The sequence below is a fragment of the Oncorhynchus gorbuscha genome, linkage group LG15 (assembly GCF_021184085.1).
Source record: "Oncorhynchus gorbuscha isolate QuinsamMale2020 ecotype Even-year linkage group LG15, OgorEven_v1.0, whole genome shotgun sequence".
Classification (NCBI taxonomy): domain Eukaryota; kingdom Metazoa; phylum Chordata; class Actinopteri; order Salmoniformes; family Salmonidae; genus Oncorhynchus; species Oncorhynchus gorbuscha.
In genome coordinates, this window is record NC_060187.1 from 63,133,960 (window position 1) to 63,152,933 (window position 18,974).

Below are 18,974 nucleotides of genomic sequence, written 5' to 3' on the forward strand. Positions count from 1 at the left end.
TCACCCACCAACAAGCCAGATACTAAACCACAGTCTGAATCTTTTATATGTACATCTTTGTACATTTATTTGATAAGAAATGACACAGCAGAATTACAGCACACATCCGGGAAGTTGCATAGAAATTCCTCATATTACTGTCACGTCAAAATGCATAGAAAAAGGAAATGCATCACACAAAAACAACAGGGCATATGTAGTGCATAAACATGCCAGCTTATACAGCACTGTGAATGTACATCATATGTACTATTACATTCCAATGCATACATCACAGAGGCTTCATGTCAAATAGCACCCTATTAAGCCCACTACTTTTGACCAGGTCCCATAGGGCTCTGGTGAAAAGTAATACACTATATAGGGAATAGGGTGACATTTGGGACACTTTTAAGTGGCTCAAGCACCAATGAGAGAAAGGCACTAAACAATCAGTAGCTTAGCCTGGCGCTAACACTTCATCAAATTACGTTACCCAGAATCCTCTCTCCTCTCCCTGGAACTACCGTATCTATGCTTCAGCCTTAGTAGAGACTTCAACAGCACTGGCCAGAGTTCACAAGGGTTCACCAGTTAGGGCCTCCGACAACGTGTCCCCCCCATGTGCCCTTATGCGTGCAGGTTTTCCTTCCTACTGGTCTCATCCTCATGGGATAGAAGCAGAGCCTTCTGCAAAACCCGCTACATTCAGTTCCTGGACTAAAGACATTGCATAATGAAACCTTAATAGCTGTCAGATCTCTATCAAACATCAGAGAAAATATAAATTAATCATCATTCTGGGATTGGTGAGAATCCCTCACTAACCTCGCATGGGTCTTTGAGGACTGACTTTGGGAGTCCTGGATGAAATACTCTTCAGACAGACTTCCATTCCAGCTACCAACTATACCCATTCAGAGACCATTGATAAAGATGAGCTTATGCTGTATTAGAAAAGTATAGCATTAAGGTGCGATGGTAGACATCTTTTCAATACACACAACCTAGTCTGGACTTTCATTAGTGTCTTCACATGAATTGTTTTAGGATAGAGTTTGTGGTTTGATGCTGTTATGCCTAATGGTTAGTACTCATAATATGACTATATTCTGTGTGGGAGTGGCAAGGCTGTATATGTAAATGTGTTGTATTTTACACAAGATACTACCAGAACTATCATTCAATATGTATGCAGAAAGCCCAAGCGAAATGATCATGTATATCTTTGACACGACTTGACCCATTTGAAATGGTTGCAGTTTGAGGCAATTTCATACATTTCATGTCACTTCAACAATGAATAACATGTCATTCTGACACTTGTTGACAGCTCCTTGGGAATGTAAACACAATCATGACATCGTCCGTACATTAAAAAAAAAACATATGCATACATACAAAGTACATAGTTAAAGCATTTTGATGAGCCCCCGTGCTTTGCTATAATGAGAGGTTTCAGTGACTCTGTCTGTCAGTGCTCTCCCCATCATTCATATTCCTGCTTGTATCCACTCTCTATGGAGAAATGTAAAACTTTGTTGTGGTCACGGTCAATTCAAATAGGGTCATATCACCCAAACTCTGATTTAATGAAGGTCTCTACTACCAACTCATTTCTAGGATGGCACCTGAGGCACATTCCTGAAATACTCAAGATGATTTGGATTCCTCAGTTGCTCTTGGTTACAGGGCTATTCCATTTGGTTAAATAGGAAATGAGATGCCAATGGTCAGAGAGACTTAAAAAAACAGCATCATTCACCATCTGTTAAAGATTTGCATTGGTCTTGTTCTAGGTGTATATTTCCAGTGGTATGCATTGCCAACGAGAGAGACATGCACCCTTCTACACTAATGGACTTTCCTGGTGTACACAAACAGGCAGATAAGAATACGTTCATCAAACAAGTTCGGACAGGTTTCAGGATACATTTTGCTAGAACAAGCTCGGTCAGAATGTGTTTCCACTTCGAAAAAAGATTAGGAAAGACAAGGCCACATCTCACTGAGATATCTGCCTGCATACTTATCGTGTCCTGTCCTTGAGAAGCACTAGCCAAATTATGTCTCAGATATTGCCTATTTGGGAAAGAGCTGTCTCCGCCCCTTGGCTTTGATTCGAGGAAAGGTGGCACTAGTTTCTGTGCTGATTGGTTGAGAGCGAAAAGGGGTGTTTCCTCCTTGTCTGCGCAGCAGGAAGTCCACACTAGAGGAAGTCATGGCATAGAAGACGTTTCCTGTGGCAGGGATGACCAACTCTACAGGGCAGAACAAGAAAAGTCATCACTACAATCAATATGAACAGAGAATTGTTAAAGGGATTTCGTATGGTCGGATTGAGAAATGTCTTTACCTTTTCCCTCGGGCAATAGTTGAATCAGCTCATATCTGGATGCTTGTTTGGGGTCCTGACTGTGTTTTTCTAAGGCAGAACTGATCACAGTGGGCGTCTTGTCATTGCTTGTCACCTGAGGAAACAGAGAAGAAGGACAATGATATCAGACAGCTTGACTCCTAGTTATAATATCCTGTGTACAACCTGAGGAAATGTTTTGGATTACTATCATTAACGGATATTTGTGGATTAAAGTAAATAGTCATGAGTCTAGGGTGCAGTGCAGTGTATAATTTGAAACCAAAAAAAGGCAAATATCTCTAATCAAATCTCAACTCAATATGTCATTATCTCAGCTCAGTACCAGTATGCTTCTGTACATATTCCCATCTTGTAAATCCATCCGTATCCTGACGATCCGCATATCAGGCTCAGACCCTTTGTTGTTATTGGTGGGATTGTTGCCACAGGAGACTGATCGACGATGTGATTTAATGGGAGTGGATGGTGTCAATGCAGACGGGATGGGGTCATTGGTGGGAGGGGAGGAGTCAACATCCAGACAGGAAACTGAGGGGGATTTCATATGCTGAAATGATAATAGTGATGAAAATAATTGTAAAAAACATTATACTTACTGATATGACAAGATAAAAAGTGTCTGTTGCATAAAGGCCAAAGCAAATAAAAAGACACAGAAGAGAATTAAAAGATCAAAGCTTTTCCTCTTTTAAAAGTGCTCTTCTGTATGTTTTTACAACATTTGTTTAAAAACATCAGTAATCATATTTGATTACTGAACAATACTTAGCAATAACTACGAGTATTTTAGCATGAATAGTAATTGCATGTTCTGCAATTCTAGCTGGCAATGCAAATATATTTTTGGGAAAGTATGTCAAATAACTGGAAATATTAGGTCTTATTTTGTAATTACCTTGGTGAATTTGGAAAGAAAGTGACAGACAGGGGAGGGGAAGTCAAAAAGACCGTCACTGTCAGCAACAAGGCTGGTTCTGGAGGAATTCAGGCTGTAAGGAGGTGGGAGAATCATATCATATATGTTCATCATGCACTGTAATATGCATGACAACAACCTACAAAACATCTTACTCAGCCCCTGAGAAATACATAGTAAATGTACAAGCTTGGCTTTCAGCTCTTTCCAATGTTGCATGTTAATATACCAGCTCTTGCACTGTGTGAGGATATTTTTTATGGAAAAAAGTACGGAGGACTTACCCCCAGACCCCCCCAAGTCAATTTTCCACAACTGATTACTTTTGGCCACATTACTACAAATTTGATAGTCAAGATAGTCACTATATATACAGTATATAGTATGTGGACACCCCTTCAAATTAGTGGATTCTGCTATTTCAGCCACACCCGTTGCTGACAGGTGTATAAAATCTAGCACACTGCCATGCAATCTACGTAGACAAACATTACCAATAGAATGGCCCATACAGAAGAGCTTAGTGACTTTCAATGTGGCACTGTCATAGGATGTCACCTTTACCACAAGTCAGTTCACTAAATTTCTGTCCCGCTAGAGCTGCCCCGGTCAACTGTAAGTGCTGTTTTTGTGAAGTGGAAACATCTAGGAGCAACAACGGCTCAGCCACGAAGTTGTAGGCCACACAAGCTCACAGAACTGGACTGGCAAGTGCTGAAAACACTTTCTGTCCTCGGTTGCAACACTCTCTGCCGAGTTCCAAACTGCCTCTGGAAGCAACGTCAGCACAATAACTGTTCATTGGGAGCTTCCTGAAATGGGTTTCTTAATCTTAATGTTTTAGCACACAATGACATTCTAGACAATTCTGTGCTTCCAACTTTGTGGCAACAGTTTTGGGAAGGCCCTTTCCTGTTTCAGCATGACAATGCCCCCGTGTACAAAAGCGAGGTCCATACAGAAATGGTTTGTCGAGATCAGTATGGAAGAACTTGACTGGCCTGCACAGAGCCCTGATCTCCTGAACACCTTTGGGATGAATTGGAGCGCCAACTGCGAGCCAGGCCTAATCGCCCAACATCAGTGCCCGACTTGTGGCTGAATGGAAGCAAGTCCCCGCAGCAATGTTCCTACATCTAGTGGAAAGCCTTCCCAGAAGAGTGGAGGATGTAATAGCAGCAAAGGGGGGGGGGGACCAACTCCATATTAATGCTCATGATTTTGGAAGGAGATGTTTGACGAGCAGGTGTCCACATACTTTTCGGTCATGTAGTGTAGTATAGTTCACAGAAAATGCTGACTGGCCATTCTTTTACAATAGTACTGAGCCCATATAACCAATGTATTTCACTATACATAGTGAAAGGGATCTGCAGTGAATACTACCGGCATGTTGTGTGTAGAGTGTAATAATAAGCCTCATTACTTTGGGCACCGTGTGATGATGACTGTAGGGTTCTGGGTACGACCAGAGCTCGGTTCGCACGGCACCTCAATTTCATTGGACAGTCTGTAACTGCAGACATCATGTAATGTGATTAGCGATTCATCATAATTGTAGAGTTCAATTTGAAATAACATGTATGTACAAACGTGAATGGTTTGATTGTAAAATGAATAAAAACCAAAAGAGAATCACGGCTTACCTTTCTTCTTCATTTAACGAGGGTACACTTTGGTACCACTGTAGGAATGCCTCGTCGGTGAGGAAAACACAGTTTTTACAGGAGGACTGCAGTAGTCGGATCTGAGCTAAAACCTCAAACTCCTGCAAAGAGAAAAACTAATCATTATCATCAAATGACTCTCCAGTACTAATGGCACATTATCAGTTGAAATGCTAGAAGTTAAACATGAATATGTGCATGAATGCACTGCTTCAGAATTCAATACACTGCCACGCGTTTAATGAGTGGCACAACAGAGAAGCAATTTATGAAGACCATCTGCTATGTTGAGCCAGAGGCTAATGAATTAGTCTGGATCCTGGAATAACATGTGGACAACGGATGATGAGGAATTTAAACAGCAGCCCTGCAAAGGCCCTGACCGCATCACTCACTCGTCTCCTCTTGTCAAAGTTGATGTAGCCGTTCTGAAATGGAGGAACAGGACATTATGTCACTGTCAATGCAACTTCACCACCAGAGCTTATGACCAACTTCCTGTTGCTGGACACATGATGGGGGATAAATGACAGTACATGAAGGGACTCACCTCTAGTCTGTCTTTGACGGCCGCGTCCAGCATGGTGAGGTCTGTGAGGAAGATCCCCAGGTAGGGTACTGTGCCCTGGGCACTGGACTGTGTGAGAGAGGGGAGGGGTGGAGAATGATGAAAAACAGAGGCATAGGGCTTCAGGCTTCCCAGACACAGATGAAGCCTACTCAATGCATGCTCAATGGAGAACCTTGGGTTAAAATGGAGAACCTTGGGTTAAGATGGAGAACCTTGGGTTAAGATGGAGAACCTTGGGTTAAGATGGAGAACCTTGGGTTAAGACCTGTGAATGTACTGTATATCAAGTTGTCCTTACTTAACCATCAACAATTCCTCTATTGAAGAAATACCAGCATTGCATTACGTCAGCAAAGGGTTATCTGATGGCCTTTGTACAGTATATTCCATGCTTCTTCCTTCAAGGACAAAAATAATTATGAGCTTTGTGAGTGACTTCAAACTCGCTAAGAAGAGCAATTACCCCTATCTGTCTCCTGTTGGTCATCTTTCCGTCCAGGTTGGCGAACTTCGAAGTGCCCTCCTGAAAAACACAGACAAACATCTAAGCTTGACAATGCTTAGGTGCATGATAATCTGGAACACAATCTAGAATTTAGAACTGTCACGTTCTGACCTTAGTTCTTTTGTTATGTCTTTGTTTTATTATGGTCAGGGCGTGAGTTGGGTGGGTTGTCTATGTTCCTTATTCTATGTTTTGGGATTTCTGTGTTTGGCCTGGTATGGTTCTCAATCAGAGGCAACTGTCAATCGTTGTCCCTGATTGAGAACCATACTTAGGTAGCCTGGTTTCACTTTTGAGTTGTGGGTGATTGATTCCTGTGTCAGTGTTTGTTCCACACTGGACTGTTTCGTCTGTTTCGGTTATTCACGTTGTTATTTGTAGTTTAGTGATCATGTAAATAAAGTATCGTTATGGACACTTACCACGCTGCACATTGGTCCGACATCTCTTACTCCTCGTCAGAAGAAGAGGACAATCGTTACAAGAACCATGGCTATGTGCTCTAAAACCCTGTGTAGTAACTGTGTAGGCCCTCAATTCCAGACAAACTGAGAGGGTAAGGAAGCAGCTCGCTTAGTAAGTTATCAAAGCACAGCAGAAGGCAGTGTGATTTTTTTCCAACATCAAAGCCTGGAGTGAAGCTTTCAAATGAAAGCTCCGGCATATGCTTCGATGAATTCCTGCGTGGATGCCTTGGTGAAATTGCAGCTAATATAAGGTATTGATGGATGCACAACGCATAACAGTGAATGAAAATGCTGCTAATCCTACCGATTTCCAGCCCGCCCCCATCAGAAATTCACAATGCATCCTAAATACAATACATGTTGAGAAACGGGTGAATTTAGATTGACAGGACGTTGACATTGAGAGGCTGTACACTCCCAGATTAAGCCTTCATTCATGATTCAAAGTGATTTTTAGCCCTGGAGTAGTGCTTAATCTGGATCTGTGTAGCGCAACCGCTCTTGAATATATATTCATTTGAGTTGAGTTAAACACGTTTGGTGTGATCTCCGATGACACTTCACATGAGACCTGTCCTCATCTCATACCGCTTGTATTATGGGATGGCTGTCAGTGCACTATGTGTGTCTGTGTCTCTGTGCGTGTGTATGTACATACAGTACGTATGTGTTGTGTGTGTGTGTGTGTGTGTGTGCGTGCGTACATGTGTGCAGTAACTCTCAATCACTGTGACTCACCTCTTTCAGCAACTCCCTGCTCTGGGAGTAGTTGTCCTTCTCAGAGAAAATGTTGGACAGCTCCTCGTACCTCCTCACTGCTTCCCTGTCAGACAGAGTCACATGACAACAACAATGAGCCATGCACCCAAAGAGGGTATTAGGGGCCTGGACTGACATTTCTCTGCTGTCTACTGGGCCTCACTATAATCCACATCCAAGAGAATCAGCTAGCCATGATTAGTTTAGCTATGATTGGGGAAATTATAACAAGATGAGATGATCAATGCGCGGTAGTGTTTATGGAACGTTAAATGTGTTTGACTATGGGAAAGGATGGTGTTATATCAATGACAACGTGATTCATTTCCTGAGTTTTTGAAATGGCTGTGTTGAAAAAAAGAGAAAAAAAGACAGTTATGACAATGATATGGGAATGAAAATACTTTGAAAACATCTGCACACAGAAGTACATTTTCCTGTGGTCAAGTGGTCTAGGCCGCTGCCTCCAGTGCATATGTACTGCTGTAGCATGGGTTCAAATCAGGCTGCCCATTTCAGCACACTCTCCTTTACCTAGGACCAAAAGGGTTTTTCAGCTTTCAGCATAGCAGAACCCTTAGAAGAACCCCTTTTGGTTCCAGGTAGAACCCTTTTGGAACCCTTTTGGAACCCTTTGTTTTCTAAGAGTGTATCGCTCTCTACCCAATAAACATACAAAGACAAACAAATAAGATAATAATAAGTATGTTTTTCTGTTATACCAATCGGAAAGCTTTCCTCCACCAACCTGTCAGTTTCTAGCCACGTCCTCCTTAGTCTGTGTACTGGGTTACTCTGCAGGGCAGACACGATGGCGTAGAGAGACGAAAAGTTTTTCCTGGCTCTGCATTCCTGTTGAAATACACACAGTGCAGCATTGTCTGAGAATACCTGCCTCCAGATCAATGGGGTTGTTTGGCAGTCACTGTCTGACATGGTCAACAATGTACAGTGCCTTGCGAAAGTATTCAGCCCCCTTGAACTTTGCGAACTTTTGCCACATTTCAGGCTTCAAACATAAAGATATAAAACTGTATTTTTTTGTGAAGAATCAACAACAAGTGGGACACAATCATGAAGTGGAACGATATTTATTGGATATTTCTAACTTTTTTAACAAATCAAAAACTGAAAAATTGGGCGTGCAAAATTATTCAGCCCCTTTACTTTCAGTGCAGCAAACTCTCTCCAGAAGTTCAGTGAGGATCTCTGAATGATCCAATGTTGACCTAAATGACTAATGATGATAAATACAATCCACCTGTCTGTAATCAAGTCTCCGTATAAATGCACCTGCACTGTGATAGTCTTAGAGGTCCGTTAAAAGCGCAGAGAGCATCATGAAGAACAAGGAACACACCAGGCAGGTCCGAGATACTGTTGTGAAGAAGTTTAAAGCCGGATTTGGATACAAAAAGATTTTCCAAGCTTTAAACTTCCCAATGAGCACTGTGCAAGCGATAATATTGAAATGGAAGGAGTATCAGACCACTGCAAATCTACCAAGACCTGGCCGTCCCTCTAAACTTTCAGCTCATACAAGGAGAAGACTGATCAGAGATGCAGCCAAGAGGCCCATGATCACTCTGGATGAACTGCAGAGATCTACAGCTGAGGTGGGGGACTCTGTCCATAGGACAACAGTCAGTCGTATATTGCATAAATCTGGCCTTTATGGAAGAGTGGCAAGAAGAAAGACATTTCTTAAAGATATCCATAAAAAGTGTCGTTTAAAGTTTGCCACAAGCCACCTGGGAGACACACCAAACATGTGGAAGAAGGTGCTCTGGTCAGATGAAACCAAAATTGAACTTTTTGGCAACAATGCAAAACGTTATGTTTGGCGTAAAAGCAACACAGCTCATCACCCTGAACACAACATCCCCACTGTCAAACATGGTGGTGGCAGCATCATGGTTTTGGCCTGCTTTTCGTCGGCAGGGACAGGGAAGATGGTTAAAATTGATGGGAAGATGGATGGAGCCAAATACAGGACCATTCTGGAAGAAAACCTGATGGAGTCTGCAAAAGACATGAGACTGGGACGGAGATTTGTCTTCCAACAAGACAATGATCCAAAACATAAAGCAAAATCTACAATGGAATGGTTCAAAAATAAGATAAGATAATGCGGTCTACATTTGATGGTGATGAATTCTAAATCAGGTGAACAGAAGGATTTGAGTTCCTGTATGTTTCTTTCATCACACCATGTCTCGTTAACCATAAGGCATACGCCCCCGCCCCTCTTCTTACCAGAAAGGTGTTTGTTTCTGTCGGCACGATGCGTGGAGAAACCCGTTGGCTGCACCGCTTAGCGTCTCTCCAGTGAGCCATGTTTCCGTGAAGCACAGAACGTTACAGTCTCTGATGTCCCTCTGGAATGCTACCCTTGCTCGGATTTCATCAACCTTGTTGTCTAGAGACTGGACATTGGCGAGAAGAATGCTAGGGAGTGGTGCACGATGTGCCCGTCTCCGGAGTCTGACCAGAAGACCGCCTCGTTTCCCTCTTTTTCGGAGTCGTTTTTTTGGGTCGCTGCATGCGATCCATTCCGTTGTCCTGTTTGTAAGGCAGAACACAGGATCCGTGTCGCGAAAAACATATTCTTGGTCATACTGATGGTGAGTTGACGCTGATCTTATATTCAGTAGTTCTTCTCGACTGTATGTAATGAAACCTAAGATGACCTGGGGTACTAATGTAAGAAATAACACGTAAAAAAAAAACTGCATAGTTTCCTAGGAACACGAAGCGAGGCGGCCATCTCTGTCGGCGCCGGAAGACACTATATATACCTGAGACTGGGACGGAGATTTGTCTTCCAACAAGACAATGATCCAAAACATAAAGCAAAATCTACAATGGAATGGTTGAAAAATAAACATATCCAGGTGTTAGAATGGCCAAGTCAAAGTCCAGACCTGAATCCAATCGAGAATCTGTGGAAAGAACTGAAAACTGCTGTTCACAAATGCTCTCCATCCAACCTCACTGAGCTCGAGCTGTTTTGCAAGGAGGAATGGGAAAATTTCAGTCTGTCGATGTGCAAAACTGATAGAGACATACCCCAAGCGCCTTACAGCTGTAATCGCAGCAAAAGGTGGCGCTACAAAGTATTAACTTAAGGGGGCTGAATAATTTTGCACGCCCAATTTTTCAGTTTTTGATTTGTTAAAAAAGTTTGAAATATCCAATAAATGTCGTTCCATTTCATGATTGTGTCCCACTTGTTGTTGATTCTTCACAAAAAAATACAGTTTTATATCTTTATGTTTGAAGCCTGAAATGTGACAAAAGGTCGCAAAGTTCAAGGGGGCCGAATACTTTCGCAAGGCATTGTACATTCCTAAAGTGACTTCTCCCATAAAACCCTGTTGATGAGGTGACGTGAGTGTTTTGGCAACAAACCGTGATATCTATCCTGAGAGTGTGTGTGAGATTGTGTGTGTTCCAAACAAGTTCCTTCACACACACAGGAGCTTGCTAGGCTTTTAGTTGTGAAGGTGTGTGTGTGTGTGTGTGTGTGTGTGTGTGTGTGTGTGTGTGTGTGTGTGTGTGTGTGTGTGTGTGTGTGTGTGTGTGTGTGTGTGTGTGTGTGTGTGTGTGTGTGTGTGTGTGTGAGAGAGCGTGTAAGCAAGTAAGTAAGAAAGTGTGTGTGATTGTGTGTGCGGAGTCAGCAGGAACAGCCCTGCTGCAAGTGTTCTCCTAAGTTACCGGTTGGCAGTACTACATCTACTGTGAGCACCTGTATAGAGAGAGGACAGTATAATGCAGAAAGTCAAGTACAGTGTAGTCTTGTTAATGGTTTGAGAAAGACAGCTTAGTATTCTGCTCCCCACTCTCTACTTCAACTCAGAATCCCAAACCTATTGCTGTTGTGCCCTTGAGCGAGGTATTTAACCTCAACATTCCTCCAGAGGAATGCTGCTTCCAAACGGGTGTGTGTGGACAATAAAGTTATTCTATTGTAATGATGACCGGCTGACCTCTGCCACGCTGATCCATTTCTCCAGGAGGCAGGCTCTCTGCTGGCTGCGGAGCTGCGTGGGCCACAAGCATGAAGCCATCACGGCATTGGCCAGCCGGTTGAACTGGCGTACAGTGGCCCGGACGGACCAACATACACCCTCGCGGCCCTTCTTGTCTCTCTGAGACCACAGGGAGCCCAGGCAGTGGTACGGGACCAGACGCACAAACAGCTCCTGTTAGGAGAGAGTGGGGGAAGAGGTAAGGAGTAAGTGAGTGAGGGACCTTGATTGAGGGAACTAGAGGTAGAGAGTGAGTAAAGATTGAGAGAGAGAGAGAGAGAGAGAGAGAGAGAGAGAGAGAGAGAGAGAGAGAGAGAGAGAGAGAGAGAGAGAGAGAGAGAGAGAGAGAGAGAGAGAGAGAGAGAGAGAGAGAAAGATACACAGAGAGAGACACTGAGAGACAGAGACAGAGAGAGAGAGAGAGAGAGAGAGAGAGAGAGAGAGAGAGAGAGAGAGAAAGAGAGAGAGAAAGAGAGAGAGAGAAGAGAGAGAGAGAGCAAAGCATGGCCAGGGAGATTGCAAGTGGCAAACATGTCCAGTATGAGTAAGAAAGGGTCAGAGAGACGTAACAATAGAAAAAGAGGAACACAATTAAGACTGTAGTAAGGTGCATGTTCCCATGATCTATATAAGGTTAGGCGCAGTAATGATACTGTAGGGGTCAGAGGTTAAACCCACCGTTTCTATCTTGGTGAGCTGCTCAGCAATCAGCCCAGCAGGGAAGCCCAGGATATTGGTGGGATCAAACTTAGTGGGGTCAGCAGGAGGGCTGGCGATGGTCCTATCTAAACAACAGAGAGGATGCAACACTAATCCCAATTAATGTAGGTCTATATTAACTGATACAAAAGAAAGGCTTATTCAGTCTGGTTGGCAGTGGAAAGACACATCAGGGTGGTCGTTACAGAAGCAGGTTCCACCAGATTTGGATGGTGGACAGCAGACAGTGGGAATAGAACACTGAAGATCATCACAGAAAACTACTGGAAACAATTTGGAGGAGAGTTCTGCCCATATATATCTATGGTTATGCCACCCACAAAATCCTCATATAACCTCAGGTTGGCAGTGCCATGACTGTCATAATCCCAGAGTGTATAGTGACCTGAACTAGAGTCAGGCAGTAGGGCCTGTTCACTGAGCTCCTCTGCCAGTCTGAGGAGGCGACCCCTGATCTCTGTCCCAGAGGGGTCGGAGGGCAGCAGGGGGGCCAGGCGCAGCAGAAGACCAGGCTCTCCCAGAGAGCGGAAGTCCTCAGGATACTCTGACAGCCACATACTGAACACCATACACACCGCTCTGGGAGAGGGAGAGAGGAATGGGAGAAATACAAATGCAAGAAGTGTGCACGCCACACACACACACACACACACACACACACACACACACACACACACACACACACACACACACACACACACACACACACACACACACACACACACACACACACACACACACACACACAAGGGATCATCATCATATACAGTGCCTTGCGAAAGTATTCGGCCCCCTTGAACTTTGCGACCTTTTGCCACATTTCAGGCTTCAAACATAAAGATATAAAACTGTATTGTTTTGTGAAGAATCAACAACAAGTGGGACACAATCATGAAGTGGAACGACATTTATTGGATATTTCAAACTTTAAAAAAATCAAAAACTGAAAAATTGGGCGTGCAAAATTATTCAGCCCCCTTAAGTTAATACTTTGTAGCGCCACCTTTTGCTGCGATTACAGCTGTAAGTCGCTTGGGGTATGTCCCTATCAGTTTTGCACATCGAGAGACTGAATTTTTCCCATTCCTCCTTGCAAAACAGCTCGAGCTCAGTGAGGTTGGATGGAGAGCATTTGTGAACAGCAGTTTTCAGTTCTTTCCACAGATTCTCGATTGGATTCAGGTCTGGACTTTGACTTGGCCATTCTAACACCTGGATATGTTTATTTTTGAACCATTCCATTGTAGATTTTGCTTTATGTTTTGGATCATTGTCTTGTTGGAAGACAAATCTCCGTCCCAGTCTCAGGTATATATAGTGTCTTCCGGCGCCGACAGAGATGGCCGCCTCGCTTCGTGTTCCTAGGAAACTATGCAGTTTTTTTTTTTTTTTTAACGTGTTATTTCTTACATTAGTACCCCAGGTCATCTTAGGTTTCATTACATACAGTCGAGAAGAACTACTGAATATAAGATCGGCGTCAACTCACCATCAGTATGACCAAGAATATGTTTTTCGCGACACGGATCCTGTGTTCTGCCTTACAAACAGGACAACGGAATGGATCGCATGCAGCGACCCAAAAAAACGACTCAGAAAAAGAGGGAAACGAGGCGGTCTTCTGGTCAGACTCCGGAGACGGGCAGACCGTGCACCACTCCCTAGCATTCTTCTCGCCAATGTCCAATCTCTAGACAACAAGGTTGATGAAATCCGAGCAAGGGTAGCATTCCAGAGGGACATCAGAGACTGTAACGTTCTGTGCTTCACGGAAACATGGCTCACTGGAGAGACGCTATCCGAAGCGGTGCAGCCAACGGGTTTCTCCACGCATCGCGCCGACAGAAACAAACACCTTTCTGGTAAGAAGAGGGGCGGGGGTGTATGCCTTATGGTTAACGAGACATGGTGTGATGAAAGAAACATACAGGAACTCAAATCCTTCTGTTCACCTGATTTAGAATTCATCACAATCAAATGTAGACCGCATTATCTACCAAGAGAATTCTCTTCAATTATAATCACAGCCGTATATATCCCCCCAAGCAGACACATCGATGGTTCTGAACGAACTTTATTTAACTCTTTGCAAACTGGAAACCATTTATCCGGAGGCTGCATTCATTGTAGCTGGGGATTTTAACAAGGCTAATCTGAAAACAAGACTCCCTAAATTTGATCAGCATATTGATTGCGCAACCAGGGGTGGAAAAACCTTGGATCATTGTTACTCTAACTTCCGCGACGCATATAAGGCCCTGCCCCGCCCCCCTTTCGGAAAAGCTGACCACGACTCCATTTTGCTGATCCCTGCCTACAGACAGAAACTAAAACAAGAGGCTCCCACGCTGAGGTCTGTCCAACGCTGGTCCGACCAAGCTGACTCCACACTCCAAGACTGCTTCCATCACGTGGACCGGGATATGTTTCGTATTGCGTCAGATAACAACATTGACGAATACGCTGATTCGGTGTGTGAGTTCATTAGAATGTGCGTTGAACATGTCGTTCCCATAGCAACGATTAAAACATTCCCTAACCAGAAACCGTGGATTGATGGCAGCATTCGCGTGAAACTGAAAGCGCGAACCACTGCTTTTAATCAGGGCAAGGTGACTGGTAACATGACCGAATACAAATTATTCCCTCCGCAAGGCTATCAAACAAGCTAAGCATCAGTAAAGAGACAAAGTAGAATCTCAATTCAACGGCTCAGACACAAGAGGCATGTGGCAGAGTCTACAGTCAATCACGGACTACAGGAAGAAATCCAGCCCAGTCACGGACCAGGATGTCTTGCTCCCAGGCAGACTAAATAACTTTTTTGCCCGCTTTGAGGACAATACAGTGCCACTGACACGGCCTGCAACGAAAACATGTGGTCTCTCCTTCACTGCAGCCGAGGTGAGTAAGACATTTAAACGTGTTAACCCTCGCAAGGCTGCAGGCCCAGACGGCATCCCCAGCCGCGCCCTCAGAGCATGCGCAGACCAGCTGGCCGGTGTGTTTACGGCCATATTCAATCAATCCCTATACCAGTCTGCTGTTCCCACATGCTTCAAGAGGGCCACCATTGTTCCTGTTCCCAAGAAAGCTAAGGTAACTGAGCTAAACGACTACCGCCCCGTAGCACTGACTTCCGTCATCATGAAGTGCTTTGAGAGACTAGTCAAGGACCATATCACCTCCACCCTTCCTGACACCCTAGACCCACTCCAATTTGCTTACCGCCCAAATAGGTCAAAGCTGGGACCGAGAGACTGAAAAACAGCTTCTATCTCAAGGCCATCAGACTGTTAAACAGCCACCACTAACATTGAGTGGCCGCTGCCAACACACTGACACTGACTCAACTCCAGCCACTTTAATAATGGGAATTGATGGGAATGATGTAAATATATCACTAGCCACTTTAAACAATGCTACCTTATATAATGTTACTTACCCTACATTATTCATCTCATATGCATACGTATATACTGTACTCTATATCATCGACTGCATCCTTATGTAATACATGTATCACTAGCCACTAACTATGCCACTTTGTTTACATACTCATCTTATATGTATATACTGTACTCGATACCATCTACTGTATCTTGCCTATGCTGCTCTGTACCATCACTCATTCATATATCCTTATGTACATATTCTTTATCCCCTTACACTGTGTATGAGACAGTAGTTTAGGAATTGTTAGTTAGATTACTTGTTGGTTATTACTGCATTGTCGGAACTAGAAGCACAAGCATTTCGCTACACTCGCATTAACATCTGCTAACCATGTGTATGTGACAAATAAAATTTGATTTGAGGTCTTTTGCAGACTCCATCAGGTTTTCTTCCAGAATGGTCCTGTATTTGGCTCCATCCATCTTCCCATCAATTTTAACCATCTTCCCTGTCCCTGCTGAAGAAAAGCAGGTCCAAACCATGATGCTGCCACCACCATGTTTGACAGTGGGGGTGGTGTGTTCAGGGTGATGAGCTGTGTTGCTTTTACGCCAAACATAACATTTTGCATTGTTGCCAAAAAGTTCCATTTTGGTTTCAACTGACCAGAGCACCTTCTTCCACATGTTTGGTGTGTCTCCCAGGTGGGTTGTAGCAAACTTTAAACAACACTTTTTATGGATATCTTTAAGAAATGTCTTTCTTCTTGCCACTCTTCCATAAAGGCCAGATTTGTGCAAAATACGACTGATTGTTGTCCTATGGACAGAGTCTCCCACCTCAGCTGTAGATCTCTGCAGTTCATCCAGAGTGATCATGGGCCTCTTGGCTGCATCTCTGATCAGTCTTCTCCTTGTATGAGCTGAAAGTTTAGAGGGACGGCCAGGTCTTGGTAGATTTGCAGTGGTCTGATACTCCTTCCATTTCAATATTATCGCTTGCACAGTGCTCCTTGGGATGTTTAAAGCTTGAGAAATCTTTTTGTATCCAAATCCAGCATTAAACTTCTTCACAACGGTATCTCGGACCTGCCTGGTGTGTTCCTTGTTCTTCATTATGCTCTCTGCGCTTTTAACGGACCTCTGAGACTATCACAGTGCAGGTGCATTTATACGGAGACTTGATTACACACAGGTGGATTGTATTTATCATCATTAGTCATTTAGGTCAACATTGGATCATTCAGAGATCCTCACTGAACTTCTGGAGAGAGTTTGCTGCACTGAAAGTAAAGGGGCTGAATAATTTTGCACGCCCAATTTTTCAGTTTTTGATTTGTTAAAAAAGTTTGAAATATCCAATATATCCAATATGTCTTTATGTTTGAAGCCTGAAATGTGGCAAAAGGTCGCGAAGTTCAAGTGGGCCGAATACTTTCGCAATGCACTGTATATAGTATCAGACTCACCTGTTGAAGGGTTGCCTAGTCTGACTCCTTGTACTTTCTCCTGGTGGATGTTGCAATCTGGAGAAAGAGGGACGAAAAGAGAAAGAAATAGATAGACAAAAGTTCCTTTGAGAGAAAAAAAAGCTGAATAAGAGATGGTTTCTTCTTCACAGCGTCTCCTTTCCTTCCCTTGGTCTTTCTACAGCACTTCAATAACGTTTTGTAACACTACATACAACCGGTGTGCAATGCATTGTTTCCTCTGACTTCCCCACCTGTCGATGAGGATGTCCAGCACTCTCTTGGTGGAGGTAAAGGAGCGATAGGTGGAGAGGAAGATGGTGATGAAGGAGGAGTCTCCCATGGCGAAGGAGTGGAGGAGGTGCTGAACTAGCTTCTCCTCTGTTCCCGCCTTCACACACTGCGAACGAGAGCCGGACTGGAGGGAGAGAGAGAGAGAGAGATTCACAACAACACTACCATGACAATACAGACTTCCAAAGATAACGTGTAAGGATGTAAGGTGTAATTATACTGTAATTTCTGTGCATTGTATAATGGTATGTATTCTCACTGTTGCACTGGTGGGGGCGCCATGCTGTTGCTTCACCACTACATTGTATATCACTCCGTCCTCTTTCTCCTCCAACACAGTAGACTGAGGAAGAGAGAAAGAGTATGATTAAGAGTATGATTAAGAGTATGATTAAGAGTATGATTCAGAAAAAAAGTGCATAATTCATACTCTGGCACAAATTTCCCACTGTCACCAAAATCGAGTTATTCATGCTTATCTCAAGTTGCATTGACCTACCAAATCCAGAGGACAGTACCAAGTTGTCTTCATGGGGGAAGTCTCCCCCTGTGGAATACAATAACATACAATAAAAATAAGTACTGTCACATGACCAGAACCAGAACCTCAGGTTTTAACATAAAGCCCCGACGTGCCCACGAAGCATATTATGTTATTAGACATGTACAATAATAAACATCAATATTTAGGAGTTTCAAAGGAGCGAAGCAGTTTTAACAGGACATGTCTGAACGGGTTGAAAAGGGAAAAGAAACAAACATGGGTGAAATATCAGCAAAAATCTGATAAGGTTGTAAGTGGAGTACGTCTTAATAAGGCGAAACAATCCACAGTCAGTTGTAAATGCAGCGAAGACAATGGATCACAGCATCTTTCATTTGTTTTGGAAAATAAAACAGAGCATCACCTCAACAGAAAGGATAACATCACATGAAATAAACCATCTGAATACTCGCAAAACAACTGTGATACTGTACTGAAATGACCTGCTCACAGTTTCACTGAGCCATTCCATGAAACAGGCCTGCCGTGAGTACCTGGGGGTGGGGTTAATGCCTTAGTGGATATATCCGTTAACACTTCCCCTGAAAATGTGATTTTCCATGCTGAAGAAAATGCATGAGAAAACACAGTGACGTCATCGTTAGTCTGACATCAACAATCCATACCAGTGACCCAAACAGGAGACCGACATGTAAAACCACAACAACCTCAACACGTTTAAAAGCTATTTAGGGCACTGCCTCCTTTTGCATTAACTTCCCCCTTCAGTTGAGATACAACCACAATAAGCAATATCCAGGTCAACATATACGTGAAAATGCATTATAATTAAGCACAAAGCAGGTCGTTTTGGACCACTGACCAGACATCACAGTTACGCAACAACTGCTGTATCCTATAACGTGTCTATCAGTTTCCTGTTTGACATGCGGAGGTGCCTTCAGTAACCACTCATTCAAATCAATTGGAGTACTGAAGGTCCATTCTCAGTTAATGTAGTGAAAGGATCTTATTTTGGGCTCCCGAGTGGCGCAGCGGTCTAAGGCACTGCATCTCAGTGCTAGAGGCGTCACTACAGACTCTGGTTGGATTCCAGGCTGTATCACAACCGGACGTGATTGGGAGTCCCATAGGGCGGCGGAGAATTGGCTCAGCGTCGTCTGGGATAGGGTTTGGCCGGGGGAGGCCGTCATTGTAAATGAGAATTTGTTCTTAACTGAATTGCCTAGTTTAACAAAGGATGAATAAAAAAATCCATAGTCCGTCTATTATCGTGACAAAGGTTCAGAACATGTTGGTCTACTTACTGCAGCATG

At 43.5% G+C, this 18,974-nt stretch overlaps 1 protein-coding gene across 3 annotated transcripts in view; it reads right to left on the reverse strand.

Annotated features, from left to right (window-relative positions):
- Positions 1 to 39: 39 nt before the first annotated feature.
- The window catches only part of LOC123997697 (ral guanine nucleotide dissociation stimulator-like 2), a 30,405-nt gene continuing 11,470 nt past the window's right edge, over positions 40 to 18,974 (reverse strand). For all 3 annotated transcript variants that reach the window (XM_046302173.1, XM_046302175.1, XM_046302174.1), the window contains 18 exons: positions 17,653 to 17,700; positions 17,413 to 17,496; positions 17,114 to 17,277; positions 16,860 to 16,916; positions 12,381 to 12,574; positions 11,954 to 12,060; positions 11,234 to 11,449; positions 7,993 to 8,096; positions 7,224 to 7,308; positions 5,977 to 6,036; positions 5,493 to 5,579; positions 5,338 to 5,370; positions 4,922 to 5,043; positions 4,702 to 4,791; positions 3,255 to 3,348; positions 2,682 to 2,906; positions 2,336 to 2,450; positions 40 to 2,240 (listed from right to left, as the gene is read on the reverse strand). In XM_046302173.1, coding sequence (XP_046158129.1) covers positions 2,062 to 2,240; positions 2,336 to 2,450; positions 2,682 to 2,906; positions 3,255 to 3,348; positions 4,702 to 4,791; positions 4,922 to 5,043; positions 5,338 to 5,370; positions 5,493 to 5,579; positions 5,977 to 6,036; positions 7,224 to 7,308; positions 7,993 to 8,096; positions 11,234 to 11,449; positions 11,954 to 12,060; positions 12,381 to 12,574; positions 16,860 to 16,916; positions 17,114 to 17,277; positions 17,413 to 17,496; positions 17,653 to 17,700 — 2,064 coding nt within the window. In that variant the 3' untranslated portion in view covers positions 40 to 2,061. The remainder of the gene's footprint in view (positions 2,241 to 2,335; positions 2,451 to 2,681; positions 2,907 to 3,254; positions 3,349 to 4,701; positions 4,792 to 4,921; positions 5,044 to 5,337; positions 5,371 to 5,492; positions 5,580 to 5,976; positions 6,037 to 7,223; positions 7,309 to 7,992; positions 8,097 to 11,233; positions 11,450 to 11,953; positions 12,061 to 12,380; positions 12,575 to 16,859; positions 16,917 to 17,113; positions 17,278 to 17,412; positions 17,497 to 17,652; positions 17,701 to 18,974) is intronic.